Source organism: Lineus longissimus, chromosome 7, assembly GCF_910592395.1.
Source record: "Lineus longissimus chromosome 7, tnLinLong1.2, whole genome shotgun sequence".
NCBI classification, from domain to species: Eukaryota; Metazoa; Nemertea; class Pilidiophora; order Heteronemertea; family Lineidae; genus Lineus; species Lineus longissimus.
The window spans coordinates 17,990,695-18,011,635 of NC_088314.1; the positions used below are offsets into that span (position 1 = coordinate 17,990,695).

The 20,941-nt window shown below is 41.9% G+C and overlaps 1 protein-coding gene and 1 long non-coding RNA gene across 2 annotated transcripts; both read left to right on the forward strand.

Annotated features, from left to right (window-relative positions):
* On the forward strand, positions 1-12,585 carry LOC135490605 (uncharacterized). The gene is made up of 3 exons (XR_010447741.1): positions 1-108; positions 11,696-11,748; positions 12,490-12,585. It is a non-coding gene; the product is annotated as an uncharacterized LOC135490605 (long non-coding RNA).
* A 322-nt stretch (positions 12,586-12,907) lies between these two features.
* On the forward strand, positions 12,908-20,941 carry LOC135491320 (G/T mismatch-specific thymine DNA glycosylase-like). Its single transcript, XM_064777099.1, has 5 exons — positions 12,908-13,024; positions 13,785-14,041; positions 14,765-14,980; positions 15,258-15,334; positions 15,776-20,941. Exons 2-5 carry the CDS (start codon positions 13,867-13,869, stop codon positions 16,934-16,936), a joined length of 1,629 nt encoding a protein of 542 aa, XP_064633169.1. The 5' UTR covers positions 12,908-13,024; positions 13,785-13,866; the 3' UTR covers positions 16,937-20,941.

Genomic DNA, 20,941 nt, shown 5'->3' on the forward strand with positions numbered 1-20,941 from the left:
TGAACACAGACTTTTAAATGGACAAAGCCTTCACACCTTGAGATTTTGCTTAGATTTAACGGGCTGCATGTGCGAAGATTGGAATTCAATTGTCACTAGGAGAAACAGGTACATCTATACGTTGTAATGGTGTAAACTTTTTGAAAATCGGGCTCATAATTTTGCGTGAGTTGGTGTCCCAAGATCAGCAATTTTTGGCCTGCATCTCTTGCCTGGGCTGGTGCATGTGCATGTAATCTGATTCAATGCATGCTGTGCTGTGGGCTATATGGCTTCACGTGTACTACAAGAATACACGTTGACTGTTCAGTCGGATGGTTTCGATACATCATTTCTAAAGCCCGAACGACTTTACAATCCCCCGTTCACTGCCCAAAAATTGAAAAAAGGTCGTTGGTTGACTATAAAGTATAAAGAAGCACCACTGTTTAATGGATTTATTGTTGAATGCGATCAAACTACCCCTACGTCATTTCCGATCGGGGATTGTAAATGTTAACCCCAAAGTCTAACGATTGACATCGAATGGTTGTTGGAAATGACTGAGCTTTTTTGGCGGATTTGTGTCGGAACGCGAAAGGTTTTATATTTTCTTAAATGATTTGGCCAAATGCCAGCTCTGCTAACATCGCTATGCCTGTGCCTATGGACATGATGGGCACTGATCAGTCATGCGTTTCACCTGGAACAAAGGGTCACAGCAGCTTATGACATTGTCCGAAGTTTGCATAGGCCTTCTGACGTGTCCTAGGTGTGCGCATTAGTTTTGTTTGGGCCCTGTTGTCGAAAAGATCCAAAATTATAATATCATGCACTTGATCTCATTTGTGACTCGCTCTACCAAAACTAGGCGCTTGTCGCATCTGAACTTGACAGGTTGATACGGACTTGTTGTTCATTTCCCTATTGTAGACCTTTTGTGAAATCTATTACAAACTGATTTGGTCACATTTCACAAAAGGTCTACAATAGGGAAATGAACAACAAGTCCGTATCAACCTGTCAAGTTGAGATGCGACAAGCGCCTAGTTTTGGTAGAGCGGGTCACATTTATTTCATCACCTTTTCCCTGGAATCGGAACATGATGGCTTTGCGATATTTATAGCGAATGGCGACATACAAGATTTTAGTTTGAATCCAAGGATGCCCAAGAAGCATAGCATCTAACTAATGGCACAGTAATTCATCCCTGAAGTACTTTTGTCACTAAGAGCCCTTAGGAGATCACTGCAGTGTAAGAAATGATTTGTAACAGGCAAAACAAAAATGTGACCCGCCATGACAAAATGAGTCGCATGTCGCTCTGAGCTTGACAGGTTGAGACAGACTGGTTGTTTATTTCACTATTGTCTGCCTTTTGTAAAATCGGAGCATATCAATTTCTTCTATTAATATTATGTTCTGGTGTCATTTTAGGCTCATTTTCTGTGCGACATGCGACTCATTTTGCCGTGGTGGGTCACAAATATGGATTGGGAGGAATTGTCAGGATACTGATAGTAGTCCTTGAAGAAAAAAATTCTTCAATTCTTTTTTATTCAAATCTCAGGTTGCATAAAACAATGATAATAATAATTATCATGACAATAATATTGCATAATAATAAATATACTGACAGCCCCCTCCCAGTTCTCTATTCGGTTCTCTTCTCCATTATCGCACACTCCTTTGAAATATTCCGACTGCGCTGCATTAGTTCTGTTAGTTGATGTATTCTACAAAAAAGAATAAAATTAATTTTCTTTCTATTCCGACTCCATTACGCGAATTTCTGATTCCCCGTTTTCCATTAAATGCATATGGTCACCATGGCAACAAGCATTGAAATTATTGCTCTAGGTGTTATGTAAGTTTCTTTACCAGTTTGTTTATTATCATTAAAATGATGGATGTAACTTTTTTAATATTCACTTTGTAACCCTGTGGTGAGTTGATTGTACTCTAAGTTCTAGAACCTTAGGGGTAGTTCAGCCTTGTCAACATTTCATAAGTCCAAAGGGTACTGTAGGAGGGAGGGGGTAGAAACCTTTATACTCTCTCTGTGGTGAGTTGAGAGGGGTGGTTTTGCCTTGTCAACATTTCACAAGTCCAAAGGGTACTGTTGGAGGGAGGGGGTAGTAACCTTTATACTCTCTCTGTGGCAAGTTGAGAGGGGTGGTTTAGCCTTGTCAACATTTTATAAAGAAACCAAAAGGTACGCCAGGAGTTTTAGCTCCTTGAAAGCCACGCCGGTTCATCCAGAAATACAATCCTGGGTTGTCCCCGGGATCGTCCCCGGGATCGAACCCGGGCCTTTTGCATGGTAGCCAGCAGTCTTAAACAACTAGGCTATGATTGAAGCTCCCCGTGAGTACAGTAATTCTACACCATTGTGAACCCTTTGTAGGCCTACCTGACATGCCTGAAACAACAGTCACACAAGTCTGTACAAGACATTTCTAATAAATATTGAACTTTCAGGTGTTTGTTTACCTTCTCTTGCGTTTGATCACTGGTCTGAATAGTAATGCTTACATAAACAAGACAATAGAAACTGTTTGATGAATGCCAAATTGCAAATATTTTCATTTTCTTTCGTTGAAAGACTTCAAAGGAAGAATTTCATATTTTCACTTTTGGTTGATTTTTATAGAAAATAGTGTAATTGCTGTAAATTGGACTTTGTATAATTTAATTGAAAATTCTAATAAGAAAAAGAAATGTGCCTCAGTGATTAGTTTGTGTAGCATGCATTTTTTTTCTGTGACGGGATGTGGACAATGGTTTTGGGCCCAAAGTGGTTGTTTGCATTCAATTTGACCTCTCTAATAAGGACACCTCTCTATTAAGGACAGCATTTGTCAGTACGAAAGGTGTCCTTAATAGAGAGGTTATACTGTACTTGTAGTTGTACATTTCGGTTGCTGCCATACCTTGTCGGACACTACATGTGACGCTGATGATTGATTCACCAGCACAGGATGACCTCCACCGAGATTGCCTCATCTTTCCTTTGAATGCTGACATCATTTGCATAATAATTGGCGCTGCCAGATTCATCATAGTAGTTACTCATCCAGCGGGAATTGAGATGCTTTCACTAGACTGAAGTGATGCTGGGATAGATTTCCAATATACCGCTGGTACTGTGCTGATTGGGAAATGAATTGTTGCAAAAAGATACAGGCGTACATGACTACCGGTACATGAACTAGCTATGTAAAATGGTTAGGGGAAAGAAAAAGGCCCATGTACAGAAGAACATCCCTTAGCAGATACCTCTCTATTAAGGACAACCTCTCTATTAAGGACAACCTCTCTATTAAGGACAACCTCTCTATTACGGACAACCTCTCTATTAAGGACAACCTCTCTATTAAGGACAACCTCTATTAAGGACAACCTCTCTATTAAGGACAATCTCTCTATTAAGGACAACCTCTCTATTAAGGACAACCTCTCTATTAAGGACACAAGTTTTGGTCCCGAGTTTGTTGTTTCCATTCAATTTGACCTCTCTAACCAGGACACCTCACTATTAAGGACAGCACTTGTCAGTCCTTAGGGTGTCCTTATTAGAGAGGTTTTACTGTATATTAAAAGACTGGCTGGTCCAGAAATTTGGAAAAAGGGGGCACAACTCCGGCCAGAAATCCCTGAAGGTCCAGGTGGTCTGGGAGCCCTCCCCAAAAGTGCTAATCATGCGTTTGCCAGGCATCTGAAGGCTAAAAATAGAAGTAGCTAATTGTTTCTTGAGGAGAGGCAAACTGAAAAATCGTCCTCCCAATGAAAAAGGCATCCTGAAATCTTAGAATCCAAGTTGAGTGCGTACCTCGGAGGAATCCATGCTCTCTTCTCAAAACATTTGATTTAATTGAAACCACTCATTAATGATTACAATTAACATTTGCTGATTATAAATGAATTTATATGCCCTCACTGTCGACTTAATCTCATTTCTATTATTGGCTATACTTGCCTGAAGCATGAGAGGCTGGATGTTGCTGCTATGAATTCCATGTCTACTGATGACTTCATTATCTCCCATTCATAAAGTCTATTCTAACCCGAGTTGGCCAGATGCATGTACACATATTGTATGTAAAATGCATGTGTTTGTATTGACGATCGCGACCAAGTTATACTGGCGTCTACTCTGCGCTGTATTAATAAACACAGATCACATGATTGATCACATGTCTTTGAGATGATTGCTTAGTGTGGATCTTGTTTATTTTAGCCAACGAATTGATGAGAATTAGTGCTGGCGAAAAAAGGTCTTGTTTGATCTTATCAGATCTGGAGTGGAATGTTGCATTTTCGTTGCAGTACTGTACAAGTCGACATCGTTATGATATACAGTGGAACCTCCCTTAGCGGACACCTCCCTATTAAGGACAACCTCTCTAATAAGGACAACCTCTCTATTAAGGACACTAGCTTTGGTCCAAAGTTGGTTGTTTCCATTCGATTTACCTCTCTAATCTGGACAACTCTCTATTAGTATTAAGGACAGCACTTGTCAGTCCCGAGGGTGTCCTTAATAGAGAGCTTCCACTATATTGAGAAAATTGGGAAATGAGTACAGCCAGTATTTTCAAAATTGTTGAGTTTGTGTTGCAAGATTATATTATGCAATGTTCAGGTCAGGACTTGGCACCAATTTTCATATTACTGGGGTAGATCAAGCTGAAAGCTCCCTGCAAACTAGCAATTCGATTGCTGCGACCTTCTACAAATATTGCATGCAGCAAAAATTGCATGTTTTGGATGATTGCAGTGAGTCTGGCAGTTGTTTGTTTGCAGTGAATAATCAGCAATGGCAGCAACCCGCAATCAATCGAGGACTACCGGCCATTTTCAAATCACACCATTTATGTTACCTGTCTTCATAATGGCACATTTCCGTTGATAAAGATTCCGTGTTTCCGGGGAATGTTACTCAAATGGTGGGTTGGAAGAACCGCGAAGTCAAAATATTTCAAACTGCGGTCGTCATCTACGGAACTTCAACTTTATAGGCCTGCTGCATGGTTGCTCAGCATCAACAGTAGTAGATACTGCTGGTATCAATAGCTGCGCTTACACCACGAAATATTGGTGGACCAATTGCACGTACACCACCACATTGCCGCGACAAATTGGTTCGGCAATCTATTGCCGATACAAATTGCCAGGCGAATTTGTCCCACCAAGCTTGATGGTCCAAATTCGCCCGGCTTGTTAAAAGCTCGGCTTTGTCGTGGTGTACGTGCAAATGGATCGGCAATTAGCTAGTTAGATGGTTCGGCTCCAGGCGGCGTTTTCGAAATAGTGCTTTCTGCTTATTGTTTGCTCGCCATCTGTAGCTGGATTTTATAACTAGCTGCAGCGCTGGTGTAAGCGCTTGGTGGATTTTCGATGGTGCGGCATTGGTTCGCGAACCAAGATTGGTGGTCCATTTTCAGGTGGTGTACGTGCGGCTAGTGACATCAATATCTGCACATGATCTTGATTACATCTACCATGACTTGTATGCTGTCATCATCATCCAGCACATCATTTCTCCATTCTTTTGATGCACAATTCCTGCCTGTCACTAGCAGTTTTACCATTCTCCACATGTATGCATTATCTCAGTCCTTTTAAGAGGAACTTCAGTTTCTATCAATTTTGTTTTTATCAGAGGCTGGCTAATGTAATCAAACTTTCATTCACTGATTCAGTTCTGTGGTGTGGGAGTCATTCGGTATTTTGGATTTCCTGATCGAGTCTCAGGTGATTCTGCGACTTGCAGTTACTTCAGGGTTGTCTGTCACTAACATGGGCTGATATTTATAAAAGACTAGTAAATGCTTTTACTTTAAACTTCATGTACATTTACACTAGCCATCTCTGTAGAAAACTGTAGTAAAAGCATTTACTAGTCTTTATAAATATTAGCCCTGCTAGTGCTATGCCTTATTGATATCATTTGAGGGGGGATGTGCCTTCTTATTCTGGTATCTCTGCATTGTCACCACTTTGAAGCTTTCTTTCAATTTGAAACGGACGTAAGAACAAAATCGTCGTTTGACGGCATATTTTGAATAATCGGTCATGAGAGTGAATTGTGGTTGTCATGAACCAGCCGGCCAGGTAAAATTTTGTCGACTTAAAAAAATTGGTTTCGAATGGTGACACCCTGATCAAGGAGAACCTCCCCACTCATGTTCGCCTGACCTGATCTATTGGAATGCTAGAGTATCTTGCCTAAAAATGATATGTTTTTCTGTGCATTCCCCAACTTAATACCAGCAATAATGGCTGATATTGTATAAACACTGCATCAGACACAGTCGTCAACTCACATTTTTGATTGAGCTCCTTTCGACTGCCTTTGACAACAAAACTCTATTATCAATCCAATGATGAAGTAGAAAATAGAAAATCGTAAAAAGTGCGCGAGCAAGAAAAAAATGTCGTAAATGGCAACGTTTCATAAAAAAGGAGCATTTTCTAATTAATCTTTCCATGTCAGCGAATATCAAAGGGACCAAGATGCACCTGTATTGACGGAGAGGCTTGTCTCCCGGGAGTGTTCAGCTTTTCATTCGCTCCGGGGATGAGTCAGGTCTATTGAGTCAAGTGTGTGTATTCCATCTTAGCTTGGAGTGTCATTTCTGTGCATCAGTCTGTAGGATTGCACTGGTATTTTGGGCAAGTTAGGGTGATGCAGTTGAAGAGGGGTACTCCATCTTAGCTTGGAGTGTCATTTCTGTGCATCAGTCTGTAGAATTGCATTGGTATTTTGGACAAGTAAGGGTGATGCAATTGAAGAGGGGTACTCCATCTTAGCTTGGAGTGTCATTTCTGTGCATCAGTCTGTAGAATTGCATTGGTATTTTGGGCAAGTTAGGGTGAAGCAATTGAAGAGGGGTACTCCATCTTAGCTTGGAGTGTCATTTCTGTGCATCATTCTGTAGAATTGCATTTGGATGTTAGTCAAGTTAAGGTGATGTAGGTGAGGAAGTGTATTTCATCTTATTTTGGAGTGTCATTGCTTTATAAAATGTATATCATTCTCTAGTATTGCATTGAGACTTTGGGCAAGTTGAGTTGATGTAATTGAAGAAATGCATTTCATCTTAGCTTTGACTGTCGTTGCTGTGCATTCTGTGCAGTGGTTGTATTTGGGCATCGGTGCAAGTTAAGGTGACTTTTGTTGTGACGTGCTTGGCGCGTCTCATCTTTTGTTGAACTGTTGTCAGGCGCAGATCCAAGGGGTGTGCACTACCCCCTAATTCTTGAAAAATCTTTGGATTTAAATTTTGGTGAGAAATGCAGCGATGCCCACCTCTTTCTGGCTCCTCTATCCCCCTGGTTATAGATGTGCAATGTTGTGTCTGTACGATAGGTTCAGGTTGGAATGACCCTATGGTAAAGTACATTTTGATGTCTTGCCAACTAGAACAAAATGGCGGTAGATTGTGGTGGTCTGAGCGTATCTTGATATCCTATTTTCATGAAATGGCCTTTCATGTACAGTAGAACCTCTCTATTAAGGCACCCTCGGGACTGACAAGTCTTGTCCTTAAATGATAGAGAGGTATCCTGATTAGAGAGGTCAAATTGAATCGAAAAGGCCATTTGGGACCAAAACAAGTGTCCTTAATAGAGAGTTTGTCCTTAATAGAGAGTTGTCCTCTAGGGGAGGTTCCACTGTATGTATTTTCAATCTACATGTATGTACATGTACAGTGGAACCTCCCTTAGCGAACACCTCTCTATTAAGGACAACCTCTCTATTAAGGACACTAGTTTTGGTCCCAAATTGGTTGTTTCCATTCAATTTGACCTCTTAAATCAGGACACCTCTTTGATAAGGACAGCACTTGTCAGTCCCAAGGGTGTCCTTAATAGAGAGGTTCTACTGTATAATGTAGAAAGAAAACTCCTGTTCTGATCGACACTCTTAGCACACAGTGTGCTGATTGCGTGAGTCCTATTGATCAAGTTAGAATGGAACACATCGTACAACTACAAGCACCTCCTTGTAAACATGGCCGTTGATTTGATGACTAACTATATGAACTGATGACACAATCGTTTTCGTTGAGTGTCATTGATGTTGGGTCTGTCAATTAATGATAATATCATGTGACTGTATTTTCAGTATTTATGGTGCATGTGAATGAAACTGAATTTGGATGTGCAGAGTCTCCATTTCATTAGAACGCAATGACCTTTAAAATGGGCGACTTGCGAAAGTGGATAATTAGATTGTGTAGTTTTTTCAAGAGCAGATGTGACGTTTACAACTACCAGACGAATAGGCAAAATTCGTCTTAATTGGATTAGATTGAAATAATTCTATTTTGCCTATTTGGTTCTTTTTCCGTGACTGTTACATCGTAAGTGGATTTTCAGCTTTTGATAATTGTGTGGTTTCTTTTGTACTTTTGGTTGGATGTTTTGATTCTCATTGGAGTTGTCTAGGATGTGTTTTGCTACTGATGACAGAGTATACACCTTTCCAGAAATGGGGCGCTCAGTGTCCGAAATAGTGATGTCATAAGGGGAAACTAGGCCTTATGGTGGAGGGACAAAGGAGATAGTCATGGTTGACCAACTCACTTGAATGCCTTTGATGACGGACAAGGGGAAAAAGTTAGTTCCAATGCAAGCCATCAATTTTGGGAAGCATGTATAGGGTTCACTGAGGGCCCCAATAGGGAGCACGATGGCACAGACGAGGAAAGTCTGACTTGTAATCGCAAGGTCATGGGTTCGATTCCATCAGATAACTGAGTGAACTCAACTGGCCTGGAATGGCCAAGTGCTCCTTGATAGTTTCTACAGAAAGATTTCTGGATTGACCTGGGGAATAAGTGTAAAGCGCTCTGAAAATGTTGTATGTTATTAAGCGCTGTACACAACCTTAAAGTACGTCGTTAGTGAATTTCAGATTACTTTCAATTTTAATCCTATGAAATCTCATGTTGATTAAGAAAATGTCTCATCTTCTGTGTCATGCTTATCACTTCATTTATGATTCGATAATGAGAGTGATTACTAGATTAATTTTTAGACTGCGAAAGTGGAAATTTAATTTCGTCTTTGCTCCTGCATCAATCGAGTTGATTGTCAAATCGTTTCATTTTGTGATTCATTGAGCAGAGCTGGTTCGTTATCATGTTTACTCCGACAAGTAACGTCACTCGACATATCATCGTCAGTTGTCGGAATTTTGTGCGTTTTATCGCCACTTTATTCATTGGGAATTTAAGTCATAAGGCAAATCGCAATAACACACACAACGTGGTGATATTGTATCATCCGACATTACAGTGGGTTAAATAAGAAAGAATATACTGTCAACAGCCAATATACTGTAAAACAGCCAATATACTGTAAAACAGCCAATATACTGTTAACAACCAATATACTATAAACAGCCAATATACTGTAAACGGCGTGGTGATATTGTATTGTCTGACATTACAGTGAGTTAAATAAGAAAGAATATACTGTAAACAGCCAATATACTGTAAAACAGCCAATATACTGTAAACAACCAATATACTGAAAACAGCCAATACACTAAACAACCAATATACCATAAACAGCCAATATACTATAAACAGCCAATACATTGTAAACAACCAATATACAGTAGAACCTCCCTCTGCGGACACCTCTGCCAGGCGGACACCTCTACATAACGGACACGTCCGGCCAGTCCCGATTTTTTCTAAGTCATTTCCAATAACAAAAACCTCTGTACGGCGGACACCTCTCTATTCCGAATTGCGGACAGGGCGATAGCCAATTTTTGGTCCAATTCCCTCCCAATTACGGACAGTAGGCAAAAACAATGGCTTCCCGCTTGCGCTTGGAGAGTCAAGTAGGCCCGACAGGTGTGATATTCGCGCAATTAATCAACGTAATTACCCCATGGCATTGTGTTTTTGTATCCTAATTAAGCCGCGGCATTGGCATTGTGTTTTTGTATCCTAATTAAGCCGTGGCATTTGTTTACTCATCTTTTCAACTAATCACATAGGCCTTTTGTGTCTACGGACACTCATAAATCCACGCGGTTTTGTCAGTGTTGCGGCGAATATGCGTTAGTAGAGAAATTAGAAAAAAATAATTATTTATCAAAGGTGGCTGATGGACAGAAATTATGGTGTTTTTTGACACATTATCACATGTCGAGGAGATTTTGCAATAAAAGGGGCACCTTTTACTAGAGAGATTATTCACGCTCTGAGTTCCAAAGTAGCTCACGTCATTCAACGCAACATCACAAGCAAATACCGATCAGCCAACAGGTTTAAAGTTTCTACGCTAGATGTCGACACAGAGAAAACCAAGACCTAGAAGGCGGGAACTTCAAATCCACCTATCGGACGATTTGGCATAACCTCTCTATTGCGGACACCTCTCTATTGCGGACACCTGGGCCCAGTCCCATGGGTGTCCGCAATATAGAGGTTGTACTGTACTGTAAACAGCCAATATACCATAAACAGCCAATATACTGTAAACAGTCAATACACTGTAAACAACCAATATACCATAAACAGCCAATATACTGTAAACAGCCAGTATACTGTAAACAACCAATATACCATAAACAGCCAATATACTGTAAACAGTCAATTTTTTTCCCGTGTTTTATTTTCAATAATAAAAATCGCGAATAAACAGTTTTTGATTGGAGATCAGTGACGTTGAAATGGGAAATGGCCAGATTTTTCTGTGTGGTAGATTAAGCTCAGGGTTTCAACATGATTACTGGGAATTTTTAGCCAATGCCAGTGCCAGCATCAAATCTCACAGAGAATGGTTTCATCTCATATAATAATAGCATAACATGATATCTTGTATAAAAAATACGGAGGCTGCCTGGGAAGGATTCTCATACAGTAAAAATAACAAAAGGATAAGAAAATGTCATTCACTGCTCCAACAATACTCATGCATTTGGCCCACCATGCTGATATTATTGAAATGTATGCTGTGAAAAAGGCAGGATGGTGGCCATGTATTTTTGCAGAGGCTGGAAAATCAATATTGAAAATGAAATAACTCTGCTTTTTCTGCTGCATGGAGATAATGCATCAGGCTATGAATAGTACATTGACTTTACGGGATGCTGTGCGTGGATTGGTGATGTCGGAGAATTATTAAGATGTCAGTCTTTATTTGCGAGGAGCAAAGGTGATGTTGTCAATACCTGGTGTTGCTGTTAGTGGATTGATAATGGGTTTGAGAGTTACATTGGAACAGTGGAACCTCTCTATTAGGGACACCCTTTGGATGAATGCTGTCCTTGATATAGAGGTTTCCTGAATCAGAGGCGAATGAAATTAACAAATTTGATACCGAAATCAGTGTCCTTTTTAATTAGAGAGAGTTTCCTGCTGATACTTACAGAGGTGTCCCTATTAGGGAGGTTCCGTGGTACATTTATGTTGTTGCTTTCAATGTAGAATAGGAACCACATTTTGACGTCTCGTAAAAATGACTGCTATGATTATTTCATTGTTGACAGAAATTTAGTGGTTAATCTTTTTTGCGAAACACTTCAGTTGTTTTGAGTATTTTGTTGTTGTTGTTGTTAAAAAACATGTTGCATGTTTGGTTGGATTCTGTCCTACTCCACCTGGTGTGATGTAAACTATTGAAAGATAAGACTTGATTTTGGCGACAAGAAATTATTATGCTTTGTTGTTCTTTTACTTACAGGTGGAGTCAAGCAACACCGAGAACACAATAATGGACCATCAAAGCCCTTATTTGTAAGTAACCTTGATCTATTCCATTATCCGTAAAGCTTTAAATAGTCGTACATGCTGCAAATTGAACAAAGTATACACAAAATGTCAAATGGTATTGTTGTAAAACATTCGAGTTGTAAAACACTCGATTTACTCATGGTAATGTATATGTATATGTAAGCGCTTTGTCTTAGTCATCTTGACCCGCAATGTTTTGAGATCGCTAAATAGCTCGATAGTGGTGACGCAAACTCATGAGAGTCAGGATGGGTCTCGGTCTAAAGTCACTTGACCGATGGGTCGGAATGCCGGAAACTGCAGTCATGGGCATGTTACCATCTTTGAGCAAGAAGAAAAAAGGCTGCTGCCGTAACACAGTATGACAGAGTACTATTGGATGACTGTAAACTCTTATCCTGTTCCAGTATGCCCCGGATCAAACAGGAGCCCGTGGACTTCCACCCAGGTTCCGTGTACGATCTCCCACAGATCAAACAGGAGCCCGTGGACTTCCACCCAGGTTCCGTGTATGATCTCCCACAGATCAAACAGGAGCCTGTGGACTTCCACCCAGGTTCCGTGTACGATATCCCACAGATCAAACAGGAGCCCGTGGACTTCCACCCAGGTTCCGTGTACGATCTCCCACAGATCAAACAGGAGTCCGTGGACTTCCATCCAAGGTTCCGTGTACGATCTCCCAGTGCCACCCATCCAGCCACCACCCCCTGCCAAACCTTACATTGATATCTTCTCTTTCAGTATGCCCCAGATCAAACAGGATCCCGTGGACTTCCACCCAGGTTCAGTGTACGACCTCCCAGTGCCACCCATCCAGCCTCCACCACCTGCCAAACCTTACATTGATATCTTCTCTTTCAGTATGCCCCAGATCAAACAGGAGCCCGTGGACTTCCACCCAGGTTCTGTGTACGATCTCCCAGTGCCACCCATCCAGCCTCAACCACCTGCCAAACCTTACATTGATATATTCTCTTTCAGTATGCCCCAGATCAAACAGGAGCCCGTGGACTTCCACCCAGGTTCCGTGTACGACCTCCCAGTCCCACCCATCCAGCCTCCACCACCTGCCAAACCTTACATACGACCTCCCAGTGCCACCCATCCAGCCTCCTCCACCTGCCAAACCTTACATTGATATCTTCTCTTTCAGTATGCCCCAGATCAAACAGGAGCCCGTGGACTTCCACCCAGGTTCCGTGTACGACCTCCCAGTGCCACCCATCCAGCCACCACCACCTGCCAAACCAAAGAGGACCAGGAAGAGAAAAGCTGAGTAAGTTTCAAACTGTAATTCACCAAGTCAGAAGTGTTCTTCTTGCCTTCATCTTCTAACAGGTCCAATCCAGAGTTGCCAAAAGATGTTGCCAAAGTGGTCTTCATCTTCAGCGTTCAGTATGCTAGAGGTGCAAGTTTGACAGGCAGTCCATTTTCGGTAACACAGTTGGCAGTCTTTACATCACATTGCAGTCTCCAATGTCTTTGGTTGTTTTCAAATCAGAGGTATCCAAATTCTTGATGAATTGAAAGGCATGAAAGAGTAAAAAAGAATATGCTTGATCTAAGACTTTTGTTTATTTTGGTGTAAGGCACTTTGGCCAGGGTTCAACCTTCGCATAACCATTATTGCTAAATGCCTCTGCCACAGAAAGGGTAGATTTGATGCTTGACTGGTGGAGGCTTTAATTTCACTGGCCATTCGGGAATGTCTGGCATTTTGGTCAAGAAAGAGAGATAATCCTCTTGGATAATCCTCTTGGAGATAATCCTCTTTATCAGCCCTGGCACTAGTGGCAGAGTCATCAGGTCCAATGAACCTAACTTTCAGATCTGATTCAAAAGACTACCTCACCAAGGGTTTGATTTGTTGATTCATACATAGTTTGATATACCTCGATATAAAGCTGCCACTCTCGCACTTCCTTCTGGCTTCCGTGTCCACAGGGAAGAGAAGTTCCGGTCTGTGAAGCACATCACAGTGTTTATCCATTTACGATGACCGTTGATATCTTTCATCATCATCATTATTGTTTCAGTGTGGCGGGGAATGGGGACCATGGCGGGAAACCACCGGCCAAGACGAAGGTGAAACAAGAGAAGCTTACCGGTCCGGACGGTATGCCGGTCAAGAAGAAGCGAGACCGGTTTAACGGCATGCCGGAGGAGGAGGTGATAGCGCGCGGATTACCGGATCATCTGGCTCCTAATCTCGACATCGTCATCGTTGGTATCAACCCAGGCCTGATGGCGGCGTATGTGGGCCATCATTATGCTGGGCCAGGAAATCATTTCTGTAAGTCTGTTTCATCGGTTTGACACTTACATTGTATGTGTAGTTTGATATACACAACTCCTTTGACAACATTGGGTTTCTAGCACAGCTCATGGTATGGAGCCGAGTATGTTATTGATAGTGTGGCTTTTTAGGAGCCACTGTCGCCCAGTGATTCAGACTCCTAGCTAGCTGTCAAGAGGTCCCTGGTTCGAACCTCACACTCGGTGGGTATTGGTCAGAAATGCTCAGGTTGTAGCTCTGAAAGAGTAGCTTGTCTGTGTTCTGCGGAAAAGAGTCAGGATACATCTTGTAGACCAGGGTTAAAGTTGAAGTTGGGTGACGTCTCTGCGGCAGTTGATATCGGACTATGAACCCAAACTTGAACATTATTTAATGCCAGCTGCTCTTTAAAATATCCCCCCCCTTCCATGTAATTTTCAAGTTACCTGATTGCTGATTAAAGTCTAAGTTGGGTGACGTCTCTGCGGCAGTTGATATCAGACTATGAACCCAAACTTGAACATTATTTAATGCCAGCTGCTCTTTAAAATATCCCCCCCCCTTTCCGTGTAATTTTCGAGTTACCCGATTGCTGATTCATGCCAGTGCCTGGTTAGTTGTCTGATTGACTGTGACCAAAGATGCTGTCAGGAAGGAAGGGACTAGGCCTGCCCTTTCTCCATGCTACAAACCGACTTCTTAATTGACCATTTCCCCATTATAACCCTCCGTTTATTTCAGGGAAATGTTTGTATCTCTCTGGCCTGATCCCTGAACCCATGACGGCGTATGACGATTATAAACTGATGAAATGTGGCATCGGATTTACGAACATTGTGGCCAGGACGACCAAGGGTAGTGCGGACTTGACGAGAAAAGAGATCAAGGAGGGTGGAGAAATACTCATTGAGAAACTACGCGAATATAAACCAAAAATAGCTGTTTTCAATGGAAAAGGTAAAATCAATTTTCATTAAACTTGTGATGCAGGCAAGATTTGGTGTCTAAGGGGTGTGGGCTAAGCCAGATGGTTTTCAATGAAGAAGATCCGGGGTTAAAGTGTGCAAAACTTTCCATCGGAGCGGGTCATCTTATGCTTTATTAGTCCCGCACATCGGTGAAGAAGACATACTCTAAAGTTGCATGCAGTGGCTGCGGCTGAAATTAGGAAAGGCCAAGAATCAGAAAAGTTCTGTTTCAAATACCGGTATATAAATTCGGCTCCTCTTTTCAGGCATTTATGAAGTTTTCTGTGGCCACAAGAACTTCTATATCGGCAAGCAACCAGAACCACTTCCAGGCACTGATATAGTAAGTATAGTTTAAGGTATATCTGAGGACTCGGGAAGTTTCTGATGTTTTTCCAATTTTGTTTCAACTCGTGGCATAATTCATGATTGTTAGCACCCATAACTTCTGGTGTGGGAAACCATCCACACCTCCAGAGTGCACCCAATTGCACCCTATGATCTGAGGTCATAGAGAACAACTCATGAGTCATAATGCTGTTCCCAGCCTCTACCCGGTGCGTTTACGAAAGCATTGATCAGCGTGAATGATCACAGCACGGAGGACTCTCTTAGCTCTTTCCTGCTAGCGTTCAAGGTCAAGTGAGTGCTCAGTAACTTCTCCTTAGCATCTCCCAAAGATTCTGCGATGATGAAATGCTGTCCAGGGAAATGTGTTTTAAGAATCGAACTCCGCACTTGTCTTCTGTCAGTTTCTCTAAGATTATTTGTTGTGTTATTTCAGGTTGTGTACGTTATGCCTTCCTCCAGCGCCCGATGCTCACAGTTGCCTCGCGCCGTCGACAAGGTGCCTTTCTACGCGTCTTTGAAGAAGCTCAGGGACTACCTCCGCGGCGATGTGGACACCCTCGACGAATCCGAAGTCTGCTTCCCCGACCTTGAACTCAAGGTCAAGGTCAAAGCGGAGAAACAGGAACCAGTCGATAACGGTGACAATGCTACTCAGAACAATCAGTCAGTGCCTCATGGGAACTTTAATAACATGCCGATGGTAAAAGCGGAGTCTGGATACGACCAACAGTGTTTCGGTATGATGCCACAACATCATCCGAATAATGCTCATCATATGGGAATGCCACCTCAGAACTATCAATTCCCGCCACAACAGAATCATTTCGGTCAGCAGGGTCAACATTGTATGCCTGGCGGGAAAGATGGTGGACCGTCGTGTACGGAGCTTATGCCCATGCGGCCAATCAAACAGGAGCCTGGACAGAATTACTGTAATCAAACTGTACGCTCTGTGATGAGTTCGGAAGGGAGTTTCCCGTCTGTTACGAGTCCACTGTTGTATCAAATGGCCAACATGGCGCCACCATATCCTTACAACTTCGACCAGAACCCACCGCCGTTCTCCCAGGCGCCGAGCAACGCATCGAACACATATCCTTCCTCAAGTCAGTCTTGCCAACCGCAGAATTCAGCCTTCCTGACATTCGGGCAGAATTCGTCACAAGATGGACATTATCCCGGCATGCCTGTGGCTCCTGCTGCAGTCCCTGGCCCACCTCAGCCTAACCAAGGATACAATCATAGCTCCCCCTCCAACGAGATGGGTCAGGCGTTCGTCAATCTCAATCAGAATTATCACCCACCGCAAGGAAGTCCTCAGAGTTCGGGTTACAATGCTACCCCACCTCCCCCACAGGGTAGTCCTAATGCGAATAGCATGGGTCACAGCCCGAACAGAGGTCGTAGCCCGGGACCTGGCGGATACATGCAGAATAACATGTATACTTCGGGCCAGGCGTCTAATCCCAATGGCTTACAAAATGCTGCGGAAAACGTCGGTCACAGCCCTCGATCTCAGAGCCCACGATACATAGGGAGCCCGGCTAATAGCGGTAACGCTGCTATGGGCGCGGGAAGCTACCCGCCGTGTTAGCTGTCTAGACGTAGGAGGTGTTGTCAAACATTCCTCGATGTCGTCTCGACCATTGGTCATCGCATGGTGAAAATGCGAGTTTGACTTTGACTATCCAGGTGAAATGTGGCTTTAGAATTTTAGGGAAAATGTGGAGTTAGTCATTGAATTGGGAGTGTAACCAGCAGTATTCATCTGGCCTATCACCCCATACATCCTTATGAGCACTGAGCCTACATGTAAGGATAGTATTTCATATTTACCAGGTTCTCTCCAGGCATGTAAAATTGGTCTGCTTGATTGTTTAAGCACTGCTTGGACACTGCAAGCAACTGAGGGGAGTTTATAAATAGAATTTCTAATCAAGTAGAGAGTTCTGCTAATTGCAGATTTGCAGGTATAGTTCAGATGTATACTGCCACTCATTAACTGCTGGTGTAACTTGTAACGAGTTTTGTGATTGGACGTTGTGAGATGATTTCTATTGATTGCTAGTCAGTGTTTGGCCGTGACCAATCACAGCACTTGTTACATTTATTCAAATTAAGAAAGATAATGCTACTTCTTCTCTCAGCCGCTTGGTTTTTGACACCTGGATGGCCAAAATTTCATGATATGGTACATGAATGTTGTTATGGACCCTCATGATGAGTTGTAATTCAACTTCCACTTGTTTTCACCAAAGTTGTTAGCTGCAGTCTGGGGCACACATCTAGCGATACAGAATCTCAGGGTGCTTTTTCTTAAGCGAACTTTTGAAATAGTGCCAGATGAATTTGGTCTCTTCTTACTTGACGATATACTGAGCATGAGCCTGTACTGAGTCTGAGCCAGTACTGAGCATGAGCCAGTACCAAGCATGAGCCGGTACTGAGCATGAGCCAGTATCAAGCATGAGCTAGTACAGAGCATTAGCCGGTACTGAGCCTGAGCCAGTATCAAGCATGAGCTAGTACAGAGCATGAGCCGGTACTGAGCCTGAGCCAGTATTGAGCATGAGCTAGTACAGAGCATGAGCCGGTACTGAGCATGAGCCAGTATCGAGCATGAGCTAGTACAGAGCATGAGCCGGTACTGAGCATGAGCCAGTATCGAGCATGAGCTAGTACAGGGCATGAACCGGTACTGAGCATGAGCTAGTATTGAAAAAGGCCGGTAATGAGCATTTTTTTGCTGGGAACTTTTATATTGCTTTGAATTTCTGAAAAATTAGGATGTCTGATTTTTATGAGCCTGGATTTTCTACTGAATTGCGGAATTCCGTAGAGTAAAAATATTTGGAGAAAATTTGTCGGAGTAAAAAAATCATGCATCAGTTTGAATGCTTCCTATGCTGGGTGATGAATCCTGGCAGTTTTGAAAGTATTAACTAATAATTATTACTAATTGGTGATGGATAATCAACTTAACCGCGTGCCTTTTTGATGTCGGAGAAAATGCCGACAAAATTTGAGCTTCTGAGGCTTGTATTCATTGATTTTTTTGTCAGTTGTTCGATGGAATTTTTCACTGCAAGTTTGGAAACTGAACTTCTGTTTTAAGGGAATCTACAGTACTGTCTGTCGCGTATTCAGGTACCTCTCTCTATGGACCTAGGTGGTTGATTGTGTACCTGTACCAGTACTGTTTGGAATTGTACTGTAACCCCGAAATATTTGCGTGCCTTTTAATTTCGCGTTTAAAGATAATTGCAAAATCTAAACCATGAAAAAAACATCTCATTGGAATTATGGTTACAGGATTGTCAAAGCGCTCAATTAAGTACATGTACGCAAAATTTGCAATTTGACAAAACCACAAAATAAATGACAAAGAATATTTCTGGGTTAACAGTATTCTGCTCGGGCGCTGCGATGAGAATTCATTTGTCGAAAAGTAGCGTCCTTGGTATTTAGTTGTTGTGTGTTTCCGGGTCGAACAGTGATTCTGTGTCGTGTCCGTTCATTTTAGATGACATGCTAGAATTTTATATAACTGTTGTACGATCTTATACATAATTATTATACATAGCGCGGTCAGAATGTTTAGTCTCCAAGTTTTACAGCAGTTGTAAATATTTCTTCTTTCGATTTTATTTATTGGTGAACTTTGACGCAGGAATGTCTAATTTTTTGGCGCATCTGTGTTTTGCATGACCTACCACTTTTTTGTTGGGAAATGTGTCAAAAATCCAATAATTTGAGAGGAGGTTCTACAACAGTCTAGCTAAGGGTGCTATCTTTTACAGGTTTTCACTTTGAAACCTTGAAAAAGCAATACATTCGTGTAACAACACATCATGAATGCCACAGCTTCTTTTCTGTGGCCGTTAGTTTAACGCGTGATATTTGCAAGCGCTTTTGGTTGCAGAAATGTTATCATGAAATGCACAGGGTTGATGTAAACTTTATGATTGATTTTTTTATCTGAGGCTACTTCTACTGCTTTGGAATAGATCTCATAAAAAAATAACTTGAGAGGCAGAAAAACGGCCTACTGGTGCATTTTCTCGCCAGGTTTGACCCAAAAAAAACCAAATCGACTGAAACTTTAAATTCTGAGCTCAGTGTTGAACTCTTTTTTTTCTCCAAATTTGCTGAAAAGCCAATCAAATGTTCTTCTTCTTTTTGAGATGCGTGCTAGACACTCAGTCCGTTTTTGGTAATGAAGTCAGCTGTCCTAGAGAGTTCCACCACAGAGCCCAAGAGCTTTGTGGTCAGGGTGGTGTACTTCGGCCAGTCTTCCTCTCTATTCCTCGTAAGGGAGAAGGTCTGAAGCCACAGAGCCCAAGAGCCTTGTGGTCAGTGTGGTGTCCTTTTGCCAGTATTCCTCTCTATTCTTCATTGGGGAACAGGTCTGGCGCGCATGAGCTAAAGTCTGATCTCCAACTCCACATGATTCTGTCTGTCATGCTATGAGTTTCCCCTACTATCATGCAAAAGGCAGCATCATGAACCATTCAAGGTTCCCACAGAATCCTCACAACGTCACGATGGCCACGTGGAGCACCGATTTTGCCGTATGGTGTGATCTTGGGGCAGTTCTCATTTCGACTGTCACTAGGAACCTAAGTTGATTTAGTAGTATGTGATTATTTTAACATGTTTTATTCATTTTGTTAGTCATGTGCGTTATATGCGTTATATTTAGCATTTTGCGAATTATGTATACACTCTTATTTTGCTCAGGACGAAGTATGCGTTTTGTTTCGAGTGTGGATCCTGTCTTTGTGAATTGGTTGTGTTTTGTTTTGCTCTGTTTGGCACCTCTCCACTGCCAATTTGTTTACTATTAGATTAATTAGCATATTAATGAACTAATTCACATTATTTATGATAATTAGTGGATGTACTAAGTGTATTGATATTGCAGTAAATATGTCTTGTATATTCTGGCATTTGAAGAAAACATTGGAAAGATTTTTATTTTGATAGTTCTTTTTCAATGAGAAGTATTGGGCATGTTGTAATGTATTCTTGGATTGACAACACTGGACTCTTCGACAAATCATTTGTCAGTACACTGCACTGCGTATAGTTTTCAGCGCTGTGCTGTACGACCAATTTAGGGGGATAGGGGGGGGGGGGGTTACATGGTATACATTGACCACTGCATTAGGTAAGCAGAATATTTCTCTAATCGCATGCACCTGTACTCAGTTCGGACCAAAGTGACTGAACCCTTGGTTTTAAGGTCATGAAGTGGATGGTCCAGCAAAATGACAAATATGATTTGTATGACTATGATTCGGAGGTCATGATTCTAAGGTCATTATAAAGTGGATGGTCCAGCAAAATGTATGACCATGATTTAGAGGTCATGATTCTAAGGTCATTATGAAGTGGATGACCTAGCAAAACAATAGAAATTTATTGTTGGACCATGATTCTAAGGTCGTAAAGTGGATGGCCCAGCAAAATGTATTGTTTGACCATGAGTAAAGACATCTATGTGCAGTTCTCTTGAACCTTTAATAGGAAATGCATGTATAGAAAGAAAAATGTAGTGAAAAACTCCCAGAAATAAAAATCTGCATTTTGTAATGTG